Source organism: Salvelinus sp. IW2-2015, linkage group LG30, assembly GCF_002910315.2.
Source record: "Salvelinus sp. IW2-2015 linkage group LG30, ASM291031v2, whole genome shotgun sequence".
Taxonomy (NCBI): Eukaryota; Metazoa; Chordata; class Actinopteri; order Salmoniformes; family Salmonidae; genus Salvelinus; species Salvelinus sp. IW2-2015.
In genome coordinates, this window is record NC_036869.1 from 6,661,269 (window position 1) to 6,686,578 (window position 25,310).

General features: G+C 43.5%; 1 protein-coding gene across 1 annotated transcript in view; it reads left to right on the forward strand.

Annotated features, from left to right (window-relative positions):
* Nucleotides 1-25,310, forward strand: part of LOC111954796 (MAP7 domain-containing protein 1) — a 55,010-nt gene that overhangs the window by 21,053 nt on the left and 8,647 nt on the right. The window contains exons 2-11 of the mRNA XM_070436191.1: nt 8,332-8,586; nt 10,225-10,293; nt 10,705-10,725; nt 15,346-15,509; nt 15,803-15,911; nt 17,523-17,627; nt 22,626-22,754; nt 23,190-23,344; nt 23,467-23,606; nt 24,556-24,794. Coding sequence (XP_070292292.1) covers nt 8,332-8,586; nt 10,225-10,293; nt 10,705-10,725; nt 15,346-15,509; nt 15,803-15,911; nt 17,523-17,627; nt 22,626-22,754; nt 23,190-23,344; nt 23,467-23,606; nt 24,556-24,794 — 1,386 coding nt within the window. The remainder of the gene's footprint in view (nt 1-8,331; nt 8,587-10,224; nt 10,294-10,704; nt 10,726-15,345; nt 15,510-15,802; nt 15,912-17,522; nt 17,628-22,625; nt 22,755-23,189; nt 23,345-23,466; nt 23,607-24,555; nt 24,795-25,310) is intronic.

Below are 25,310 nucleotides of genomic sequence, written 5' to 3' on the forward strand. Positions count from 1 at the left end.
CCTCTACAAAGACCGATGGAGAACAGCGAGGGAGGAGAAGAGAGAGAGAGAGACAGAGATTGATAGAGAGAGGGGGAGTTTCAGTAGAACAAGGGCTGTCTCTTATACACATCTAGATGTGTATAAGAGACAGGTCATAGGCAGCCCCCATTGCAGGCTCCACTTACAGTACTTAGGCTAATGCAGTGTGTAACATACCCAGAATGGACTTCTCTTGACTTGATCACAATTCTTATGTAACAACAATGATCTTGTCCTGGCCTGTGTAAAGCAGTTCTCACATAGATTTGTTAATACTCTAATTTGCTTATAATTTCCACCTACTTACGTATTACTTTATTTTTCTTTGGGATTTTTACTGTCTTATACTTACCGTCGGAGCATGCTTCCAGCCTCTGTGATTTTCCAAAGGTGCCACAGCAGAAGCCCAGTCCCATGTATGGTTGACATTCTGCGTAGGGTGCACCGTGCTCTGAGCTGCTTGTCACTATTTTTAACTCCTGTGTCTGTCAGAGTGGCACAGAAACCTGAGATGGCCGGCTGCGGTAGAGGGGAGCAGAGCGGAAGAAGGGACGGAGCGGAGGAGGGTGAATCTGCTGGATCTGTGTTTGTGTGTTCATTGGGGGCCTGTCACATGAATAGGCCTAGTTGATGAGACCTACACATGTTGAGTGGACTAGGAACATATCTGAAGGGCCTTTAAGACATGGAGCCGGAGCTCCTTATAGTTACTAAGATGAATTGTGTTTGACTACGTCCCTATGAAATTATAATGTACAGTATTTTGCTACAAAATGATCAGAGTGATCAAATATGAACTGAAACTATTTTGGACTTGCTTATACTCTTCCTATAAACAACCCAACCATACCAGACTCACAGATTGACTCACGAATGAAAACAACTTTAGTGTTTTTCTAACAGAATGTTCCACAATGTTCCTTCCACACAGTCTGTTCCTTTTGGAGTTTGTTTCTGTTCTCTCCTTCCCTCTTGTCCTGCCCCTCCTTCCACTTTTGGTTCCTTCCCTCAACATCATTAAAGCCCAGAGATGAAAACACAGGGCCACACCCACACAAACATACTTATTACTGTAATAACCCCATAGCACAGTTTCAAAACCACCCCCAAATTTGACTTGGGATGAAGTCAGACTCTGTCATCCTCTCTCCCTCTGTTGTGTGGTTTTAGCTAAGTTCCTGTTTCTATGCAGAGAGTTCACAATAGCTTCTATTTTAGCTTTTGGAAAGTTGGACATTTTACCTTTTCATGTCTTTCCCAGTTGTGTGAGGGTTTATAGTTCAGTGACAGAGGTGGGCTCTCTCACCTTTCTCTCATGACACTATAATAGCTGAAGGGTGTCTTCAACCTTTTCCTCCCAGTTATCCAACAGACCTGGATATGCTTCTTGAACTCATGATAGTCCTTCACACTGTCAATGTAGTACTGTGGGGTGTTTCTTCACCTTTTCCCTCTCAATGTMTGGCACTCTTATTTAGGTCATATTTTGCGGTTCTTGTGATGTAATGTTCAAATATTCCAAGTTTACTCTCTGGGAAGGTTTATCGTACTATTCTTGCCAAATCACATTGTATTTTCTGGCAGTTACAAGTGGAGTGATTCTCTTTGCAGAAACCTGCAGTTGTTCTGTCATCTTGACAGATGATTCAATGCACATTATAAACTGGGTGGTTCGAGCCATGAATGCTGATAAGCTGAAAGCCATATACCACGTGTATGACAAAACATTTATTTTTACTCTTCTAATTACGTTGGTAACCAGTTTATAATAGCACTAAGGCACCTCGGGGGTTTGTGGTATATGCCCAATATACCACACCCCCTCAATTCTTATTTCTTAATTATCCTCCCATTAACCTGCTATGATTTCGCCTCTGTGTTGCCATCCCTGGCTGGATGTGTGTACTGTAAATAGAGGCAGCTGGAGAGAGGCCCAGTGTTAATATGTGATTTATGGGGTTCGGTGAGTGTTTGTTCTCTGTCCCAAATGGCACCCTATTCCCTATATAGTGCACTACTTTTGGTCAGGACCTAGGGCTCTGTGTCTGTCTGTAGACTGTGCTATTCAGCTGCTGTCTGGGCCTAGCTGTAACAGCAACACTGGTGCTCACAGTGACAAACTGCACTACGACATAATGACGCATGGTGGGGGAGAGAGAAAAGGAGAGAAAGAGGGAGAGAGCGTTGGGGGGAGGGTGAAGAAAAATTGCACACCTCTACAAAGACCGATGGAGAACAGYGAGGGAGGAGAAGAGAGAGAGAGAGACAGAGATTGATAGAGAGAGGGGGAGTTTCAGTAGAACAAGGGAGAAGATAAATTGTGCATCTCTACAATGATTCAAAGGGCAACAAAAGAAAGAAAGAGAGACAAAAAAAGGAACAGAAGGGGAGAGGGAGAGAGAGAGAGAGGAAAAGAAAGAGCGAGACAAAGAAAGAGAAGGATATTGTTGTGTGATATAGGTGTGAAGGCATCCAGCCTGCTCTCTGACTCACATTAAGCTCACAGTGGGCAGATGGAGCGTATCCCTTTCCTCAGACCCATCAAAGGGTCTGAGGATGGGCCTGCTCATAGGAATCTGGTCAAAAGTAGTGCATTATATAGGAAATAGGGTTCCATCTGGGACGCAGACACAGTCAGCAGGAGAGCCAAGTGTAAAAACAACGTCTGATGAGGTATTAATACAGGATATGTTTTGGCTTCCTGTGACCTGTCTGTCACCTGTCCAAAGGTCAGATGTTAAGAAGCTTGGTCCAAGGACTGAAGATCAGAGCAAAGACTGATTATGCTTTATCATGCTTTTGTTAGTGAATCCTATAGAGAATATGATATGTACTGTAACTTGACTTTGAATGCTACTGATTATGTGTTACTGAAAAGTATCTGCCTGATGGTATGGTATTTCATTCCAATGGTCGATGTGCACACGTCACATTCTGTCGACTCATACATCCCAGTGTTTACCCTATATTAATTTAGCAGCAGCAGGCCATGTCCACTACCATGCCCCCGCCACACCCACCTCCTAAGCCCCCTTTTGTTCCAGAAAAAAAMCCTGGAATGACAAGTTGCAATGTATATTTGTAGCATTTGATGCTTTGAGTCTTTAGGTGGTTTTAAATTAGGTACAGTGCCTTCAGAAAGTATTCATACCCTGTGATTTATTCCACATTTTGTTGTGTTACAGCCTCAATTCAAAATGGATTAAATMTTTTATTTTATTTTATCACCCATGTACACACAATAACCCATTATGACTAAGTAAAAACATGTTTTTAGAAATCTTGGAAATGTTAAAATGGGGGTGCATGACCCCGGACCCCCCCAGCAAAAGGAAATCCCCCCTCCCACGCAAACGTTTGCTACCACTGCTGAAAAACATYCTAGGGGAAACACTGCATCCCCCACTCAGAGGGATCATGTTGCAGTTCCAGAACAGAGCTTGAGTAACCAGCAGCATATTTAGCATTTTAAGAGCTTTTGCAGAGGTTGGCACATCATTAATTAGCCATTCTAAATGTTACGTCAGCACTTTCCTTTTCAAAAAGGCCTGTATTGAAATTGGCCTGTTTGCCCCTCAAAATGGCGCTCTACGGCTGAGCCTTTTCTCTGCATTTGTTGATAGTGCTTGATGGAAATATAGCCTATATTTTTAGTCTCCCTCCCTCCCTCTCAATCTACTCTCTCTCTTTCTTTTTCTCAGTCTACTCTCTCCCATTCTTTTTCTTAATCTACTCCCTCCCCCCCTTTCTCTCTCACGCTCTTATTTTTCTGATACCATCTCTCTATTTCTTTTTCTCTGTACTCTCTCCCTCTCTCTCAATTCAATTCAAGGTGCTTTATTGGCATGTTAACATTGCCAAAGCAAGTGAAGTAGATAATATACAAAAGTGAAATAAACAATAAAATGAACAGTAAACATTACACTCACAGAAATTCCAAAAGAATAAAGACATTACAAATGTCATATTATGTATATATACAGTGTTGTAACGATGTACAAATGGTTAAAGTACAAAAGGTAAAATAAATAAGCAAAAATATGGTTTGTATTTACAATGGTGTTTGTTCTTCACTGGTTGACCTTTTCTTGTGGCAACAGGTCACAAACCTTGCTGCTGTGATGGCACACTGTGGTATTTCACCCAGTAGATATGGGARTTTATCAAAATTGGGGTTGTTTTCGAATTCTTTGTGGCTCTGTGTAATCTGAGAGAAATATGTGTCTCTAACATGGTCATACATTGGGTAGGAGGTTAGGAAGTGCAGCTCAGTTTCCACCTCATTTTGTGGGCAGTGTGCACATAGCCTGTCTTCTCTTGAGAGCCAGGTCTGCCTATGGCGGCCTTTCTCAATAGCAAGGCTATGCTCACTGAGTCTGTACACGGTCAAAGCTTTCCTTAAGTTTGGGTCAGTCACAGTGGTCAGGTATTCTGCCACTGTGTACTCTCTGTTTAGGGCCAAATAGCATTCTAGTTTGCTCAGTTTTTTTGTTAATTCTTTCCAATGTGTCAAGTAATTATCTTTTTGTTTTCTCATGATTTGGTTGGGTCCAATTGTGTTGCTGTCCTGGGGCTCTGTGGGGTGTGTTTGTGTTTGTGAACAGAGCCCCAGGACCAGCTTACTTAGGGGACTCTAATCCAGATACATCTCTCTGTAGGTGATGGCTTTGTTATGGAAGGTTTGGGAATCGCTTCCTTTTAGGTGGAAGTAGAATTTAACTTCTCTTTTCTGGATTTTGATAATTAGCGGGTATTAATTTGGTGTTTGTCCCATTTCGTGAATTCTTGGTTGGTGAGCAGACCCCAGACCTCTCAACCATAAAGGGCAATGGGTTCTATAACTGATTCAAGTATTTTTAGCCAGATCCTAATTGGTATGTCGGATTTTATGTTCCTTTTGATGGCATAGAATGCCTTGTCTCTCAGATCGTTCACAGCTTTGTGGAAGTTACCTGTGGCGCTGATGTTTAGGCCAAGGTATGTATAGTTTTTTATGTGCTCTAGGGCAACTGTGTCTAGATGGAATTTGTACAGTCGTGGCCAAAAGTTTTGAGAATTACACAAATATTCATTTTCACAAAGTCTGCTGCCTCAGTTTGTATGATGGCAATTTTCATATACTCCAGAATGTTATGAAGAGTGATCAGATGAATTGCAATTATTTGCAAAGTCCCTCTTTGCCATGCAAATGAACTGAATCCCCCCAAAAAAACATTTCCACTGCATTTCAGCCCTGCCACAAAAGGACCAGCTGACATCATGTCAGTGATTCTCTCGTTAATAACACAGGTGTGAGTGTTGACGAGGACAAGGCTGGAGATCACTCTGTCATACTGATTGAGTTCGAATAACAGACTGGAAGCTTCAAAAGGAGCGTGGTGCTTGGAATCATTGTTCTTCCTCTGTCAACCATGGTTACCTGCAAGGAAACACGTGCCATCATCATTGCTTTGCACAAAAAGGGCTTCACAGGCAAGGATATTGCTGCCAGTAAGATTGCACCTAAATCAACCATTTATTGGATGATCAAGAACTTCAAGGAGAGCGGTTGAATAGTTGTGGAGAAGGCTTCAGGGCGCCCAAGAAAGTCCAGCAAGCGCCAGGACCGTCTCCTAAAGTTGATTCAGCTGCGGGATCGGGGCACCACCAGTACAGAGCTTGCTCAGGAATGGCAGCAGGCAGGTGTGATGCATCTGCACGCACAGTGAGGCGAAGACTTTTGGAGAATGGCCTGGTGTCAAGAAGGCCAGCAAAGAAGCCACTTCTCTCCAGGAAAAACATCAGGGATAACTGATATTCTGCAAAAGGTACAGGGATTGGACTGCTGAGGACTGGGGTAAAGTCATTTTCTCTGATGAATCCCCTTTCCGATTGTTTTGGGCATCCGGAAAAAAGCTTGTCTGGAGAAGACAAGGGGAGCGCTACCATCAGTCCTGTGGCATGCCAACAGTAAAGCATCCTTAGACCATTCATGTGTGGGGTTGCTTCTCAGCCAAGGGAGTGGGCTCACTCACAATTTTKCTCACTCACAAAGAACACAGCCATGAATAAAGAATGGTACCAACACATCCTCCGAGAGCAACTTCTCCCAACCATCCAGGAACAGTTGGGTGACGAACAATGCCCTTTCCAGCACGATGGAGTACCTTGCCATAAGGCAAACGTGATAACTAAGTGGCTTGAGGAACAAAACATTGATATTTTGGGTCCATGGCCAGGAAACTCCCCAGACCTTAATCCCATTGAGAACTTGTGGTCAATCCTCAAGAGGCGGGTGGACAAACAAAAACCCACAAATTCTGACAAACTCCAAGCATTGATTATGCAAGAATGGGCTGCCATCAGTCAGGATGAGGCCCAGAAGTTAATTGACAGCATGCCAGGGCGGATTGCAGAGGTCTTGAAAAAGAATGGTCAACACTGCAAATATTGACTCTTTGCATCAACTTCATKTAATTGTCAATAAAAGCCTTTGACACCTATGAAATGCTTGTAATTATACTTCAGTATTCCATAGTAACATCTGACAAAAATATCTAAAGACACTGAAGCAGCAAACTTTGTGAAAATTAATATTTGTGTCATTCTCAAAACTTTTGGCCATGACTGTATTTGTGGTCCTGGCGACTGGACATTTTTTGGAACACCATTATTTTGGTCTTACTGAGATTTACTGTCAGGGCCCAGGTCTGGCAGAATCTATGCAGAAGATCTAGGTGCTGCTCTAGGCCCTCCTTGGTTGGTGACAGAAGCACTAGATCATCAGCAAACAGTAGACATTTCACTTCAGATTCTAGTAGGATGAGGCCGGGTGCTGCAGACTTTTCTAGTGCCCTCACCAATTTGTTGATATATATGTTGAAGAGGGTGGGGCTTAAGCTGCATCCCTGTCTCACCCTTAGGCCCTGTGGGAAGAAATGTATGTTTTTTGCCAATTTTATCTGCACACTTATTGTTTGTGTACATAGATTTTATAATGTTGTACGTTTTTCCCACAACACCACTTTACATCAATTTGTATAGCAGACCCTCATGCCAAATTGAGTCGAAGCCTTTTTTGAAATCAACAAAGCATGAGAAGACTTTGCCTTTGTTTTGGTTTGTTTGTTTGTTGTCAATTAGGGTGAATACGTGGTCTGTCGTATGATAATTTGGTGAAAAGCCAATTTGACATCTCTGTCTCTTTCTTTTTATCAGTCTACTCCCCCCCCCTCTCTCAATCTATTGTAAAAATCTACGTATTCCCTAACTTTCCTTGCCTTTGACTGTGTCTTGCTTATTATTTTTGCTAAAGCTAGGCTGAGCCTTGTCTTCTTCTCACTGTGGGCCAAAACGTTTGAGAAACAGACGCCTCACAAGTCCTCAACTGGCAGCTTCATTGAATAGTACCTGCAAAACACCAGTCTCAACATCAACATTTTTATTGGCCAGTCTGAGATATGGCTTTTTCTTTGCTACTCTGCCTTGAAGGCCAGCATCCCAGGGTCGCCTCTTCACTGTTGACGTTGAGACTGGGGTTTTGCGGGTACTATTTAATGAAGCTGGCAGTTGAGGACTTGTGAGGCGTCTGTTTCTCAAACTAGACACTCTAATATACTTGTCCTCTTGCTCAGTTGTGCACCGGGGCCTCCCACTCCTCTTTCTATTCTGGTTAGAGCCAGTGTTCGCTGTTCTGTGAAGGGAGTAGTACACAGTGTTGTACGAGATCTTCAGTTTCTTGGCAATTTCTCGAAAGGAATAGCCTTCATTTTTCAGAAAAATAATAGACTGACGAGTTTCAGAAGAAAGTTCTTTGTTTCTGGCCATTTTGAGCCTGTAATTGAACCCACAAATGCTGATGCTCCAGATACTCAACTAGTCTAAAGAAAGCCAGTTTTATTGCTTCTTTAATCAGGACAACAGTTTTCAGCTTTGCTAACATAATTACAAAAGTGTTTTCTAATGATCAATTAGCCTTTTAAAATGATATACTTGGATTAGCTAACACAACGTGCCCTTGGAACACAAGAGTGATGGTTGCTGATAATGGGCCTCTGTACGCCTATGTAGATATTCCATAAAAAATCTGCCGTTTCCAGCTACAATAGTCATTTACAACATTAACAATGTCTACACTGTATTTCTGATAAATKTTATGTTATTTTAATGGACAAAAAATTAGCTTTTCTTTCAAAAAACAAGGACATTTTTAAGTGACCCCAAATTTTTGAACAGTAGTATATATATATATATATATATCGTCTTCAAACCTACCCTTTATGTATATTGTTTTATTTCCGTTCATTGATGAACGTTATCTCTGTGTTCCAGGTCTCCCCTCCACACCAGAGCCTCGGCCCATCCAGAATGAAGACAAGGAGATAATCAAGGACCTACTGACACCAGATGACTCAGACATTTCAGACCTCTCACCAAACACAGAGTCCTGTCCCAAAACAGACCTCTCCCCAAACACAGAGATCTGTCCCAAAACAGAGCCCACCTCAAAGACAGAGTCCTCCACCAAGACAGATGCCAGACCTGGCACCCCTGGGTCTAGTACCAGCCCCCAGCCTAAAAAAGGAGGTACGGTATACAACGTCTCACCTCTGAGCACCAGAGAGAGAGAGAAGCAGGAGGATAAGGAAATAGCCTGGGGTTAGATATACAGTGTAATGTGTAGAGTAAGGGAGCTATTGAAGCTGGTCTACCTGTCCACAGAGGGCAGAACCATCCAATGATTCTGGTGATCGAATTGATCTTTAGTCATTACATACCCAATCAGACAGATGGCAATGGCTGAACCCCAAATCGTTTGTTGTGGATGGTACGGTATGCAGGAATAAGGAGGTGGGGTTTGAGGAAGAGGGGGGAGTACTGAAGCCCTGTGTTGGGACACGAGGACCTCAGGCTCAGGGAGTTTTCCTGAACACTCTCCAGCCTGTCTCTTCAGACTCCAGCCTTATAAGACTCCAGTACAGAAATTCACCCTTTGATGGTGGTGGGAGGAAAGAGCGGTTGCTATAGTTACGGCCGGGGCATACATATTACATAGCATGAAGTTTGAGCTCCTCAGAAAGAGATTGGCGTTACCCTAAGGCTCCGTTTCCAATACATACAGCTTTATCAAAACAGAGCCCGGTCCACAGCCACAGCCACCAAAATACAGTACATCTGTGCCTAGGCTGAAACAGGATTTGAAATGCATACAAAAATCCTTCCTCTGATGCTGTTTGCATTTATCAAAGTGGGTCAGAGTTAACATTGATAATTGCTGCAGACAGGAAAGGGTGCAAAATATATGATCACATGAGTTCCATTCGGGTTCACACAAACTGTTTAACTGTAGAGTGAATAACATTATAGCATCGCAGCGGGAGATGTAGGCTGCGTCCCAAATTACACCCTATTCCCTATGTAGTGCACTGCTTTCCACCATGGTCAATAGGGCTCTGGTCAAAATKAATGCTCTATATAGGCAATAGGGTGCCATTTGGAACGCACACGTAGACCTTCATCTTGAATATATGAATACACACTGTCGTTTAGAATTTGTACAATAATTGTTTCAAGTACATGACCTCTGCTATGCTATTGTACTCTACATGACAGGTGCGATCAGCTGTTCTGTGCACTGGGACTCTGCATTGCATTGATATTTTAGGTCAAAATAAATGTACAATGTGTATACAAATCATTAGGAACACCTGCTCTCTCCTTGAAATAGAGTGACCAGGTGAATCCAGGTGAAAGCTATGATCCCTTATTGATGTCACTTGTTAAATCCACTTCAATCAGTGTAGATGAAGGGGAGGAGACAGGTTAAAGAAGGATTTTTAAACATTGAGACAATTGAGACATGAATTGTGTATGTGTACCATTCAGAGGGTGAATGAGCAAGACAAAACATGTAAGTGCCTTTGAACAGGGTATGGTAGTAGGTGACAGGCTTTTGTGTCAACTGCAACGCTGCTGAGTTTTTCATGCTCAACAGTTTCCCGTGTGTATCAAGAATGGTCCACCATCCAAAGGACATCCAGCCAACTTGACACAACTGTAGGAAGTGTTGGAGTCAACATGTGCCAGCATCCCTGCGGAACGTTTTCAACACCTTGTAGAGTCCATGTCCCAACGAATTGAGGCTGCTCTGAGGGTGGGGTGCAACTCAATATTAGGAAGGTGTTCTTAATGTTTGGTATGCTTAGTGTATCTTTCTCTGCCTAGATGGGTTGAGCACAGAGCAACGACAGAAGCAGGCCAAGGAGCGGAGGGAGGAGAGGGCCAAATACATTGGTAAGCCCTAAAGGAAAAGATGCTATAGAGAAATTATATCATTGTATCCTATGTGAAATGTTGGGTTTGCCTGTTGTGGAGGGCAAAGAGACGTATCTAGTCTTGTCTAGGGATGCGTACCAAATGGCACCCTATTCCCTACATAGTCATATGGGCCCTGGTCAAAGGTAGTGCACTATAAAGGGAATAGGGTATCATTTGGGATGCACCAACGTTTCTGACTCTAGACAGTGATACAGAATGTAGGGATTATTAACCCATTAGACACTGTAGCCTTCAATATGTTGAATTACGCAACCCTTAACTGATCTCCTGTCTTACATTTGAAATACTCTGCCATGGGTTCTGCTTTTGCATGATTGATGCTTGTTGACACTTGCTGTTGTCTTCCCTCTCGTATTGCTGCTTCAGAACAGCAAACTCAGCTGCAAGGTAAGGCTATAAGAACAGCACTGGTAACATCACTTGTTAGCAGCAACAGTCATGCTATTATTTTCCACATCTCCACCTTGTGATGGTGATGCAATGTCTTTTTATTTCCATCTGTATGCTTCTCAACAGTTCTTTCCTTTTTCTACCTCCTCCATGAATCAGTTGTTTTGTCTTCTGTTTGTTGTCCTCGTTTTTCACTGGGAACCTTAGAATGTCTTGTTTTTCTCTGAAGGTCGAAACGATTAGATAGTTCAGTTATATGACCCCATCATGATGTTTTTTCTTTCAAGTTCTCATTTTGCAGATATTTTTCTTTCACCATATTTGTTCAAATCCCCCATCAATTTTTGCATGTATACTTTGCATTAATTTGATGGGGCATTAGTAATATCTTTCCAATATCGATTTTTCTCTACAGATGTTTTCAGGGTCTATTTTTCATGATATTGTATTCTGATCTTATTATCAACTCAGAGACATGCAGTAGACTAGTATTTTCCCCAACCCTATTCTCCCACAACATTGGCCTAAGCCCCCCTTTCTCTGCACTGAGGCCAAATCCTGAGCAACCAATCAGAGAAGGACTTGGCGGGCGTATCCCACTGAGCCGTCCCATAATCCCCCTGGGGCGCGGCGTGAAAAATGTGTAGTCATTACCGTGAATCGACCGTGACGTGCCTCTCAGACAGATTAGATGTAATTACTTATTTCATTATAATCGCCATGCCAAGGAATCGTTTCTGCAGCCAGCCAGCCAACCAGCCAGCCAGCCAACCAGCCAGCCAGCGTACAGAGCCTTTTATTTGACTGACAATGGCAAACCTTTGGCTGACCTCTGTCGGTCCAGATGTAAGATATGAATCAAGCTTTTATGGTTAGATGTTCTAAAGTTTATGGCCATATATATACTATACTGGTGATGACATACAAAAAAAGTTAAATGTGATTATCTTTTGTACTTATCACTTTAGGGTGGCAGGTAGCCTAGTTGTTAGAGCGGTGGACCAGTAACCAAATGGTAGCTGGTTCAAATACCTGAGCTGACAAGATGAAAAATCTGTTGATGTGCCCTTGTGCAATACCCTGAACCCTAATTTGCTCAAGGGGCACCGTACTACTATGGCTGACCCTGTAAAACAACACATTTCACTGCACATATCTGGTGTATGTGACAATAAAACATCAAACATGTTTATTTACAACATATATTAAAGTGCAGGGTTGTTATGTAAGGGACATTGTATATAAAGCCACAGTAATGGCATTACAATGTTAAAGTGCATGCACTCAACGTATTTAGCTAATTGTATTTCTGCCACTCAGATGCTGAAAATTGCTATAATTAATTTTGATTCATGATGGAGAAACGAGCTAGTGTTTTCTTTGTGGGTGCAGACTAGAGCAGGGGTCTGTGGCCAGATCTGATTTTTAAATATTTTTTTATGAATATTACTAACAACAACAGATACATTTTGGCCAAGGGATTGGTGGAATACGTTTAAGCTACAGTTTATGTTCTTAACCCTGAACAACATGGGCCTGGGAGGCTCACAGGAATATTGGTATTCACAGTACTCCAGCAATTGGACATTTTCCCACTCAATACTTCTTGTATTCCCCAAAAACAATAGATCTTTTGAAAWCATAAATGCACTGTAATTTAACCTTTAAAACTGCAAAGTTCTCTCTCTTCCCCATGATAAAATGGTTAGAATTGCAGGAAATTAGCTTGAGGACTGGAAGACTTTCTCTCCGATGCCAAGAGGTGGGACTTGAAAATGTTCCTTCCCAGGGCCGGAGACTTGGTTCGTCCGGCCATGCACTGCCGAAGTCATAGTAAATCTCCTTATATGCAAGTTGTGTTCTGATTATGAGGAAGTCCATGATTATTTTGCTATCACAAAAGGGGTCCCCGGACCGAAAATGTTTGAGAACCCCTGGACTAGAGTATTCTAGCCTTTTACTTATTTATAGAGAAGGGCTGGGGAATGTTAACAGAATACAAATCAGGTACTTAACTTAGAACATCAAACACTCATGCATTTCAGATTTGGACCAAATCGTTTTAATGTTTTAAATATTTCAGAGTGAGGATTGCATCACTCCATCACTCTCCTTCTTGGTGAAATAGCCCTTACACAGCCTGGAGTGAGGACATCTCACATTCAGCACTGAGACATTATCTTGAAAAAAATAATCTCTTCAAGAGTATCCAGACCCCACCATTTTAGGGCTAAACAAAACGTGTGCAGTGGAATTGGGCACCAAAAAACTATGAGCCCCCCAAAAACTCTTCAAAAGTAGCTTGCCCCCACCATGCTAAACAACATGTGTGTTGTGGAAGTGGGCCCACATGCAAGGGACTGCAGAACAGGAAATGCCACTCTGAGACACAGTACACATGTGGCGTCTACCTCAGAGAAGGCTTAATGAGCTGAGAGGACACAGCTGGTGCACAGCATGCTTGGATTTTAAACAAAGCCGAATGATTGCATTTTAATCGTGTCTGTCAGGAATGAGCCACAGAATCTGTGGCGTGAAACTCAGTATCTGCTAGAAAGCACTAGTAAAACACAGTAGGATGCTACTACAACAACTACTTGTTTACTGTTATTAGAATTATTCTAATAGGATTACAACTCTTGCAGGATGTAAACAACAATATGTCTTCATCTTCCCATTCTATTTTTCTTCCTTTACCAATCTGGTTCCAGGAAGCCATGAGACTTTTGTGCCTCTAAAAAGTCTTTAACAGATCACCAGGCCAGAAATCCTCTCAGTGAACAAACAGCAAATTATGTACTGCTCAGTCATTCAGAGTTGTTTATGACCAGGTAGGGCAGAAATAAATAGAAAGAGATGGAGAGATTATATCCCAGTTAGGTAATAGGCTGGTAACAGAGAACAGGTCTAAGGTATTAGCTATGTAACCCTGATGTTTCCTCTGCTCACTATCCCCAAGTGCTTCCACAACCCTGAATGGTGCATGATCCCATCCATGACTTCTGAACTTTCTTGATTAGCTAACTGTACCACATTTATTTATGTTTTTTTTTGTATAGCTGCCATGTACCAGTCAAAAGTTTGGACACACCTACTCATTCAAGGGTTTTTCTTTATATTTACTATTTTCTACATTGTAGAATAATAGTGAAGACATCAACACTATGAAATAACACATGTGGAATCATGTAGTAACCAAACAAGTTTTAAATTCTTCAAAGAAGCCACCCTTTGCCTTGATAACAGCTTTGCACACTCTTGGCATTCTCTCAACCAGCTTCACCTGGAACACTTTTCCAACAGTCTTGAAGAGTTCCCACATAATGCTGAGCACTTGTTGGCTGCTTTTCTTCACTCTGCGGTCCAACTCATCCCAAACATCTCAATGGGTTGAGGTCGTGTGATTGGTGGAGCAGGTCATTGATGCAGCACTCCATCACTCTCCTTCTTGGTGAAATAGCCCTTACACAGCCTGGAGGTGTCTTAGGTCATTGTCCTGTTGAAAAACAAAATGATTGTCCACTAAGCACAAACCAGATGGGATTGCATATCGCTGCAGAATGCTGTGGTAGCCATGCTGGTTAAGAGTGCATTGAATTCTAAATAAATCACTGAAAGTGTAACAGCAAAGTCCCTACACCATAACACTCCTCCATGCTTCACGGTGGGAACCACAAATGCGGGAATCATCGTTCACCTACTCTACGTCTCACAAAGACACGGTGGTTGAACCAAAAATCTCAAATTTGGCCTCATCGAGAAAAGGACAGATTTCACCGGCTCAATGTCCATTGCTTGTGTTTCTCTGACCCAAATCAGTCCTTCTTCTTATTGGTGTCCTTTAGTAGTGGTTTCTTTGCAGCAATTTGACCATGAAGGCCTGATTCACGCAGTCTCCTCTGAACAGTTGATAGTGAGATGTGTCTGTTACTTGAACTCTGTGAAGCATTTATTTGAACTGCAATTGTTGAAGCTGGTAAATCTAATGAACTTATCCTCTGCAGCAGAGGCAACTCTGGGTCTTCCTTTTCTGTGACGGTCCATCATAGCGCTTGATGGTTTTTGCGACTGCACTTGAAGAAACTTCTGTATTAACTGACCTTCATGTCTTAAAGTAATGATGGCCTGTTGTTTCTCTTTGCTTATTTGAGCTGTTCTTGCCATAATATGGACTTGGTATTTTACCAAATAGGGCTATCTTCTGTATAACACACCTACCTTGTCACAACACAACTGATTGTCTGAAATGCATTAAGAAGGAAAGAAATTCCACAAATTAACTTTTAACAAGGCACACCTGTTAATTGAAATGCATTCCAGGGGACTCCCTTATGAAGCTGGTTGAGAGAATGCCAAGAGAGTGCAAAGCTATCATCAAGGCAAAGTTTGGCTACTTTGAAGAATCTCAAATATAAAATATACTTTGATTTGTTTAACACTTTCTTGGTTACTACATGATTCCATATGTGTTATTTCATAGTTTTGATATATTTTATATTTTTATATAATGAGTAGGTGTCCAAACTTTTGACTGGTTCTGTATATTGAAATGAATCAATTAAACCATGAGTATATAAAACTAAACTAAACCTGTACCCGCTGTCTCCCGTTGCATAGCGGCTAAGAAGGTCCAGTGGCTGGAGAAGGAGGAGAAGGCGAGGCGTCTGAGGGAGAGCCAGCTGGAGGAGCGCAGGAAGAGGCTGGAGGACCAGAGACTGAAGCTTGAGAAACGAAGAGCCCTCCTGGAGGAGAAACAGAGGCAGAAACTTGAAAAGAACAAGGTGGGGAGTAGAGGCCTGGAGGAGGGTCACGTTCAATATCTCTCTCTTGCTCAAGTGTTATGTGCAGTTTTGTTATCAGCTTGGTTAGTCTAGGGTACACATACAGCCAATGATCTAAGCTTTCATTAATTATTATTTTAGGAATAATATTCAATTCTATGCGGTTGCTTTGGGTGTACAGGGCACATACACGGTGGTTTGGTAATTTTGTAAATATTACATATCACTGTTCTCAGCTAAGTGTAGCTTCTTGAGAGAGTCACAGTTTTTGTCTCCCAATGTCCCCACCACAGGAACGCTACGAGGCGGCCATCAAGAAGTCAACCAAAAAGACCTGGGCTGAGATTCGTCAGCAGAGATGGTCCTGGGCTGGCGGCCTCAACCAGACCTCCCGCAGACAAAGTGAGTCGCACTGGAACCACGTAGAACCTCATAGAACCGTATAGACATGAACCACCCAGAACTTCAATGAATTGCTTGTACAGAGTACCTTCATAGTACAGGACAGAAACTTAACTTTCTAGTCTAACTGATGTTAATTATTTACAGTGTCCTAAGGTTTTGGTGTTAGGCCATTGTTAGCCACTGTAATTTGGTTGGGGTGGTAATGTTCTGAGTACCATTAGAATAGCTAGATTAGTCATTCGACAGTATAATTCATGTTTACTAACATTATTTTGCCTAACATTGGCTCACTATTTCTACTTGACTTCATGTTTCACTGAATCACTGAGTACCATTATGATTTAGACTGGATTTGTATTGATCCTTCTTAACGTACCGTTTCTCTCACTCCAGATTCTCACTGTTCAGTAGAGTCCAGAAATAGGAGGTAGAAGGGAAAAGGTGTCATGTATACGTTTCATTAGACTTGCTGCGTGAACTGCAAGGTGTTGAGTTGATCAGAGCTGTGAGGAATTGACTCAGTGTTCAGTGTGCCAACTCTCTCCTATGCTGCTCAGTCCAACAATGACGCAAGCTTGTGAAAGGCTATCTCTTTGATTGTGACCTTGAGGTCAAGAACCTTCTCTCCTCTCTGAAGTGTAAATGAAAATGAGTGTGTGTGGATGTGTTTTGGTTTGAGCAACAAAGACAATCTATTTTTCCACTTTTCCGGTTGTTACTTTATATACAAAGATTTGTTTCTGGGTTCTAGATGCTATTCATAAACCCAGTCATTTAACTTTCCCAATTTTTCCCCAACCTTTTTCCAGTACCCTAACCCCTTCACAGGATTAAAAGCACTCTGAATCTGTCCTGTCCGAGTGGACTGCTTAATAATGAATGAGGTGAATCAAAGAGTTAGCCCTGTCTAAATAGAGTGGATCAGGTCTGTCTGAGCCGACAGCCTAAAATGAAACATGGTGAAGTGGTCCTACTCTCCTGTAGGTCTAGCTCTATCAGCTGCATGGTTCAGGGAGAGAGACAGACAGAAGGGTCTTGCATTGGGGAGTGGGTAACAGGTGCGCTATCTCGCTTTAATAGCTGGGTGCTCTGCCATATATGACAATGACTTCAAATTAAATCCCAAGTTCAAGAACATTGAGAAATGGTGGCACTCCCCCAAAAATTTTAAGGGACAAAAAAGACGTCACCTTATTTCACCTTTTTATTTTCGGCCGGGCAGGCTAACGCGTTTCGGCATTTATGCCTTCATCAGATCATCAAGAGATGTGCCAAAGCCATAGTTTTTTTTTATATGCAGGTGCCTAGCAGATAATTACAATTGCCCACACCTGTGTGAGGATGGTAATAAAAACATTAGTGAACCAACAATTGTTACTATATACACATACATGTACAAATAAACAGATCAGCAGATTAAACTTGATAAATAGCATTTAGGTATCACAATGACATGAACTTGGGATTTCATTTGAAGAGGGGTCTTATATATCTGAGCTCAGCGATCTCGGACCCTCCTCTCCCCTACGACTCCAGCACAGCCTCGTCGGGTCCCCACCCCGCCAACCTTGTGAACAGTTGTTGTCTGTTGCGTTCTCTCCGGTGCAGGCAGATGCTCGGCCTCCACCGTCAACTTGCCGAGACAGGTGGACCCTGTCATTAACAACAGGCTGTCCAAGTCCTCTGCCACCCTCTGGAACTCCCCCAACAGAAGTAAGGACGACCGACCCGCGTCAATGTCCACCAGGCCTCTATATAAACCCCCCTCCTCCCCTCTGCCCACCCCCTCCCTCTCAGATCTCCTTACCTTACCCCGATCTGGTGTTTGGTTTTTCTTTTAACTGTTGTTGCTGGTGGCCTGCCTGCCTGCCTGCCTGTTGCTTGGTGACCGGTCATTTCCTATCCCTAAAACACTACATCACCTCCCTCACACCCCCAGTCTCGTGTGCATCGTGGTTTTGTTGATGTTGTTGTTGATTGATTTACCTTCTCTTTGCATTTTTGATCAGCCCTGACATTTCTATTCCATATTTTGTGATAATTTTTTATAATGGTGCATATAGGTTTCTGTCACTTCGGTCCCAACACCCTCCTCTTCCACACTCTTTGGTTGTCCTCCACTCTGCTGTGGTGATATGCTGTGTTGGTGGTGGTGCGGTGTCAGGGGTGGTGGTGTGGTGTCAATGGTATGGTGTTGTGGTGTAGTGATGTCAGTAGTGGTGTGGTGTCAGTAATGGTGGTGTCAGTAGTGGTGGTGTTGTGGTATTGTGGTGTCAGTAGTGGTGGTGTTGTGGTATTGTGGTGTCAGTAGTGGTGGTGTCGTCAGTAGTGGTTGTGTGGTGTCAGTAATGGTGTTGTGGTTTCAGTAGTGGTGGTGTTGTGGTCGTGTTGTCAGTAGTGGTTGTGTGGTGTTAGTGATGGTGGTGTGGTGTTGTGGTAGTGTGATGTCAGTGATGGTGGTGTGGTATTGTGGTGTCAGTAGTGATGGTGTCGTCAGTAGTGGTGGTGTGATGTAAGTAGTGGTTGTGTGGTGTCAGTAGTGGTGTCGTCAGTAGTGGTTGTGTGGTGTCAGTAGTGTTGGTGTGGTGTCAGCGATTGGTGGTGTGGTGTTGGTGTCAGTAGTGGTGGTGGTGTGGTGTCAGTGATGGTGGTGTAGTGTCAGTGATGGTGGTGTGGTGTCAGTGATGGTGGTGTGGTGTCAGTGATGGTGTTGTGGTGTCAGTAGTGGTGGTGGTATGTCAGTGATGGGGTGTGGTGTCAGTGTGGTGGTTGGTATGTCAGTAGTGGTGGTGTTGGTGTTCAGTAGTGGTGGTGGTATGTCAGTGATGGTGGTGTGGTGTCAGTAGTGGTGGTGTATGTATGATGGTGGTGTGGTTCAGTAGTGGTGGTTGTGTCAGTAGTGGTGGTGGTATGTCAGTAGTGGTGTGTGGTTGTCAGTAGTGGTGGTGGTATGTCAGTAGTGGTGGTGTAGTGGTGTCTAGTGGGTGATGTGTAGAGTGTGTGGTGGTATGTCAGTGATGGTGGTGTGGTGTCAGTAGTGTGTGGTATGTCAGTGATGATGTGTATGGTGTCAGTAGTGGTGTGTGGTGTCAGTGATGTGTGGGTGTGGTGTCAGTAGTGGTGGGTATTGTCAGTGATGGGGTTGGTGTCGAGTAGTGGTGGGGTGGTGTCAGTGTGGTGGTGGTATGTCAGTAGTGGTTGGTGTGTGTGGTAGTGGTGTGTGGTGTAGCTAGTGGTGTGGTATGTCAGGATGGTGGTGTGTGTCAGTAGTGGTGGTGGTATGTCAGTAGTGGTGGTGGTATGTCAGTGATGTGTGTGTGGTGTCAGTAGTGGTGGTGGTTGTCATTGATGGTGGTGTGGTGTCAGTAGTGGCGTGTGGTATGTCAGTGATGGTGGTGTGGTGTCAGTAGTGGTGGTGTGGTGTCATAATGGTGGTGTGTGTGTCAGTAGTGGTGGAGGTATGTCAGTAGTAGTGGTGTTGTGGTGTCAGTAGTGGTGGTGGTGGTATGTCAATGATGGTGGTGTGGTGTCAGTAGTGGTGGTGTGGTGTCATTGATGGTGGTGTGGTGTCAGTAGTGGCGGTGGTATGTCAGTAGTGGTGGTGGTATGTCAGTAGTGGTGGTGGTATGTCAGTGATGGTGGTGTGGTGTCAGTAGTGGTGGTGGTATGTCAGTGATGGTGGTGTGGTGTCAGTAGTGGTGGTGAGGTGGTACAAATGTACAAGTGCATGGTCAGATAGTCATGGCTGAACTCTTTATTGACTTATTACATTATGTGGATAGGAGATCTCAGATAGAGAGGTCATCATGTTTAAAAGTTGCTACAATATTAATATTCAGCTTTATTGTCATCCACACTTTTAGATGTTGACATGTCTCTCATAACCAACTTTTATTGATCTCCAATACCACACCACTGTAATGGTTGTTAAAATGCAATATTCAGACGTCAATAGTCAATTCTTGCATGAGGATCACAGAATGTCCTCCCTCAGCAGACTTATATCTTCCAGAAGCTTCCATATAAAATGCAGTCGATTTAGCAGCTACAAATGTTCTGGCTTCAGGATATACAGTAAGTATGCCTATAACAGCCAGATGCGTTTATAGACCCAGGATCCCAACTACCAGGTGTACATTTGATCAAACAGCAGCCAAGCAAATGTCTTGCCGCATTGAAGGAGAAAAAAAATCCTCCTGACTGTTGCTTAGCAACAAGGCCAGGGCCTAGTTGGGTTATCAACCATAAAATACTTTGTGAAAATTATCTGTCCAAAAATATAGCCAAGGTAACCCCAGGTCCATTAGATAATATGAACCAATCAATTATATTAGCAACTTAGTATATCTGTTTATGCTTTTCAGGATTTTCCATTCACTGACAGGTGACATCCTAAATGTGCTTTACATGCATCTACAGAAATGACACATCACGCTTATCATCAGCTTCTATGTGTTGCTGTTATGAGCTTACCTTACATGGGTGAATGTGTGTGTGACTGTATGTATGTACCTATGTACGTATGTGATTAGTTAAAGCATGCAGAGAGAGCTGAGTGATCTACACAAGCATAGCTGACTTGACCTAAGGAGACGTATCAAGGTCGCATCCCAAATGGCACCCTATGGGCCCTGGTCAAAAGTAGTGCACAGGCTGTATCACAACCGGCCGTGATTGGGAGTCCCATAGGGTGGAGCACAATTGGCCCAGCGTTGTCTGGGTTTAGCCGGTGTAGGCAGTCATTGTAAATAAGAATTTGTTTTTAACTGACTTACCTAGTTAAATAAAGGTTAAATAAAAAAATACAAATAGTGGATAGGGTGCCATTTAGGATGCTCATTAGCATAGCCGACTTGATCTAAAGACCCGGGGCCACACAATAAACCAGTAGGCGGCAGGTAACGTAGCGGTTAGGAGTGTTGGGCCAGTATCTGAAAGGTTGCTGGTTCAAATCCTTGAGCCGACTAGGGGAAAAATCTGTCGATGTGCCCTTTAGCAAGTCACTTAACCCTAATTGCTCCTGTAAGTCGTTTTGGATAATAATGTCTGCTAAAATGTACAGCAGCGAAGCAATGTACAGGAAGTCTCTTAACAGATATTAACAGCTATTTATCGTTTTGGTCATCTCATTGTGGACATTCCACTGTCAAATTGTCCTTGTGATGGAGTTGAACTTGAGAAGCCCATGTAAATATTCTATTGTGAGATACTATGAATGGCCCATTGAAGATGCTGAAACTCTGTAGTCAGATAATTGCCAATTACTTAGAAAGAAGTTTACGAGACACCAGTAGACTCAGGGGGAGGGTCAGACTCGTTACCCCAGTTTGAGAGGAACGGGAGGTACTGTATTATGTATGTTACAGTATTACGCAACGCTGCATTGCACAGTGTCCCTATTTCAACTCATCTTCAAAAGGTTTCATTTCTCCTCCAAATTCCCCTCCACACAGAACTCTCAAAGAGGCCTCTAACAAATCCACCAGTCTGGTTCTTTCACTACAACGCCAGTTCTGTGTTTTTTTGTCTTATATGCTGTGTTTGAAATGTTCTTCATTTCTTATATTGGTGTAGTTTTAGGGACAAATGATTTCATGCTCTCACAATGTTCAAAACACATTTGCTCTGACATTACATTTGTTCCAGTTATGATTGTTCTTGAGAGTGTTTGTCAAAATCTGCATCCCAAATGCCACCCTATTCCCCATGTAGTGCACAATTTTTGTCCAGAGCCCTATGGGCCCTGGTCAAAACGAATGCACTATATATGGAATTGGGTGCCAACCAATGTCTGTGTAGCAGCCCATCACAATACATCAAACACATCCTCCTGTTGTTGAACTTCATATGGATCAGTCTTCATCTTATGACACTAATGTAACACTTAACATCATATGACAGACAAACATATGATACTGACCTAATGACATAAGAGTGAGACTTACTCGTAGCATCCGGGTAGTGTAGGCTATAATTAAGCAATAAGGCCCGGTGGGGGGGTGGTATATACCACGACTAAGGGCTGTTCTTAGACACGACGCAAAGCCATGGTATATTGGCCATATATCACAAACCCCCGAGGTGCCTTATTGCTATTATAAACTGGTTACCAACGTAATTAGAGCAGTAAAAATAAATGTTTTGCCATACCCGTAGTATACGGTCTGATATACCATGGCTGTCAGCCAAATCAGCATTCAGGTCTCGAACCACCCAGTTTACAATGCTGAATTGATCAGAAACTTTAACCTGCCTTTGCATGGCCTACTAAATAGCCATGGCTTTTGGGTGGTGTGTTTTGTAATGGTAAGTCATCTAGAAAGAAGTAACATTTTCAAAATGAAGCAGTTGAGTCGGTTTGTTAATATGTATGATTGGTAAAGTTGTATTAATGACTTGTAACTGTAGGTGAAACAACTCCGGATTTCTTCACATCATAATGTACAACTGGAGAGAAGTCTGTGACTGTCTCTGTGTGGTCAGAGTGAGGTTGGTGCAGTTAGAGAGAGTATGGTCAGACAGAGGCCTGTTTGTGTTGGGGGATGAAAAGCTGTGCTGCAGTGTCGTCAGTGAGTGACTGAGGAACAGTGGCTGAACCTGGTGGTGGGGCAGTGTCTGGTTTAGGGGAGTCTGCAGTGTGTGTGTGTGTGTGTGTGTGTGGGGGGGGGTAAGAGCACCCAGGTACTAACAGCACCCTCTTGTGTCTCCCAGCTCGCAGTCTGCGTCTAAGCCCGTGGGAGAGCCGCATCGTGGAGAGGCTCATGACTCCCACCCTGTCCTTTTTGGCCCGCAGCCGCAGTGCTGTGACCCTGCTCAACCCCAGCGACTCCCGGGACCTCCGTGAGTCACCCCTCTCTAGGACCCTTTACTCTATTTTCATTATAGAACTTAACATTACAGGAAATGTACCTTCTCTCCTTTTGTTTGTTGCTAACTTACAATTACAGGGTTGAAGCTTGGGTATTCTAGTGTTTTCCTTCTCTTTCAGAGAAAAACATACAGCATGTATGATATGCACCATACTCCCACTAGTTACAGTATCATGATTTCATGCCTTATTTCAGCCATAGGAAGTAAACTCACCTCAGCCACAAACAGTGGTTAAATCCTGCAGAACCTAATATTGCCAGACACAACCATTCAGGGTGGCTGTCTGCCACCATTACGTTCACAGTAGCTGGCCTAAGTGGCCTATCATTATCATAACTGTAATAGGAGTCTCGACCTGACCTAGTCCATCCAGCCTGTTTCTCTTCATCTCTGTGTTGTACTCAGACTCTCACCACTGCTCCCGTTCAGCCTCAGCCAGCCCCCTGGACGCCTGCTCCCACCACCACCCTCACCGGAACCCCTCCGAGCGCTGGAGGGGAGGAGTGTCCGCCAGCACGCCTGACATCACACAGCGCCAACGCCGACGGAGCTCAACGCCGGTTAGCTTACATCCTCACACACACACACTGATGTGTAGTTACATGTATTCTACCCTCCTCCGGTCTCCCAACACCATGTCATTAGCACTAACTGGTCACCCCTTTCTCTCTGTTTCTCAAAGTTGGATAAGAAAAAGAAAGAGAAGAAAGACAAGGAGAGGGAGAACGAAAAAGAGAAGAATGCTCTTTCCAAAGAGATCGTGCTGAAGAAGAAGACCCCAACAACGACCTCGACCACCACCAGATCCAGGCCGGCGTCAAGGTGTTGTTAGATACAGATCAGACCCAGATCAGAGCCCAGAATCTGTCTTAGACTTAACAGCACAACTACTCTAAACTGTCCTATACCACATGTCCCTATAGTCTTCCTTATACTGTCAGCCTTTCAAGTTAGAAATCCTATTTGTTTGTTAAAAAAAGGTATTGATCTACGGTTTATATATACTGTCAAACTGTTTTATTTTCCTCTCTGCTACATTATCTCTCTCTATAATCATTGACCAAGACAAGACAGCCATCTTGTATTTGACCTTTATGTATTAGATGCTAATAGAGTGTTTGTGAGGAGAGATCTGCATCGGGTTAGCTTAGTGTTTAGCAGAGGGATTGAGGTTCAGCCCCGGGCCAGGTTAAATGGTCTTTCTCACTGACAGATGGTCCAGACTGTTTTAACTGGGCCCAAAGAGCTGCTGGACACCATTCAGCTGAGGGCTCTGTCTGCCAAGACCAGGAGCAGGAGGGAGGCGGCAGCACTCAGACAGAATGGGGTTTCCCTGAGTGATGCTGGTGCTGCTCAGCGCTGGGAAACCGAGAAGAACCATGGGTTACGTCCCAAGTGGCACCCTATTCTCTATATAGTGCACTACTTTTGTCCAAAGCCCGTGTAGTGCCCTACATAGGGAATAGGGTGCTATTTAGGAATCAACCATGGTCTCATCTCACGTCTGACTACAACAGGGCCATGGGACCATGGCAGCGTTATTGAGCGTTGAACGTTTACGTAGAGATCCAGTCATTCTCAATACTTTTTCTGACCTCGTTCTAGACTACAGAGTTGATGAGTGATGTTGAAATATTAAATAAAATAACCTGCAACCTGTCAAAGGAAAACTACAGATATTATGATTTCTACTGCTGTTTTTTTTTTTTACAGTCCCCTCTCTTTTCCATTCCTTTTTCCATCTTTGCCTCTCCTTTCTCCCTTCCTGCAGCAGTACCCCCAAACCGAAAAACAGACCTCCGTCGCCTGCGGCGCCCAAAAGCAGACCGTTGTCCCCCTGCCCTCCAATGGCCCCCAAGAAACCCTCCACAGACAAGAAGACCCCCTCGGGCACCAAAACCCGCCCCAAACGAGCCCAGACACCTGCCAGGGTACAGCCCCAGCCGGTCGCCGCTGTCACCGTGGAAACAACCAGCGAGCCCCATCAGCCAGACACTCCTGAGACAAAGAGTAAGTGTGTTCACCATAGTTACTGTATCCAAGCGCCAGGGTGTCTTTTAAATGTTTTGGCCAACAGCCACACCAGTAGTGTTACTGGAGCGCACACGTTGAGTGGAGGCTGCTGAGGGAAGGACTGCTCATAATAAATAACTGTAACGGTGCAAATGGAATGGCATCAAACACCTGGAAACCATGTTTGATGTATTTGATACCATTCCACTTATTCTGTTCGTCATTACCACGAGCCCGTTCTCCACAATTAAGGTGCCACCAACCTCCTGTGGTTGAGTGTGGCCTTCAGCACAAGCACATACTGTATATTCTGACATTCCATGATCTATTTGTTTCTCTGGAGTTCATGTATCTTTTATTATCCAGAGTTACTCTACCGTAAAGGCCATACATTATTACTGCGGTCCCACTGTCCAAGATCAGGTGGGTCTCATGTTTCTCTTCAGCTGCTACTTAGTCTTTCTTCTCTGCCTGGAGAAAACACGCAGATTGTTTAGACTTTATGATGTTTAC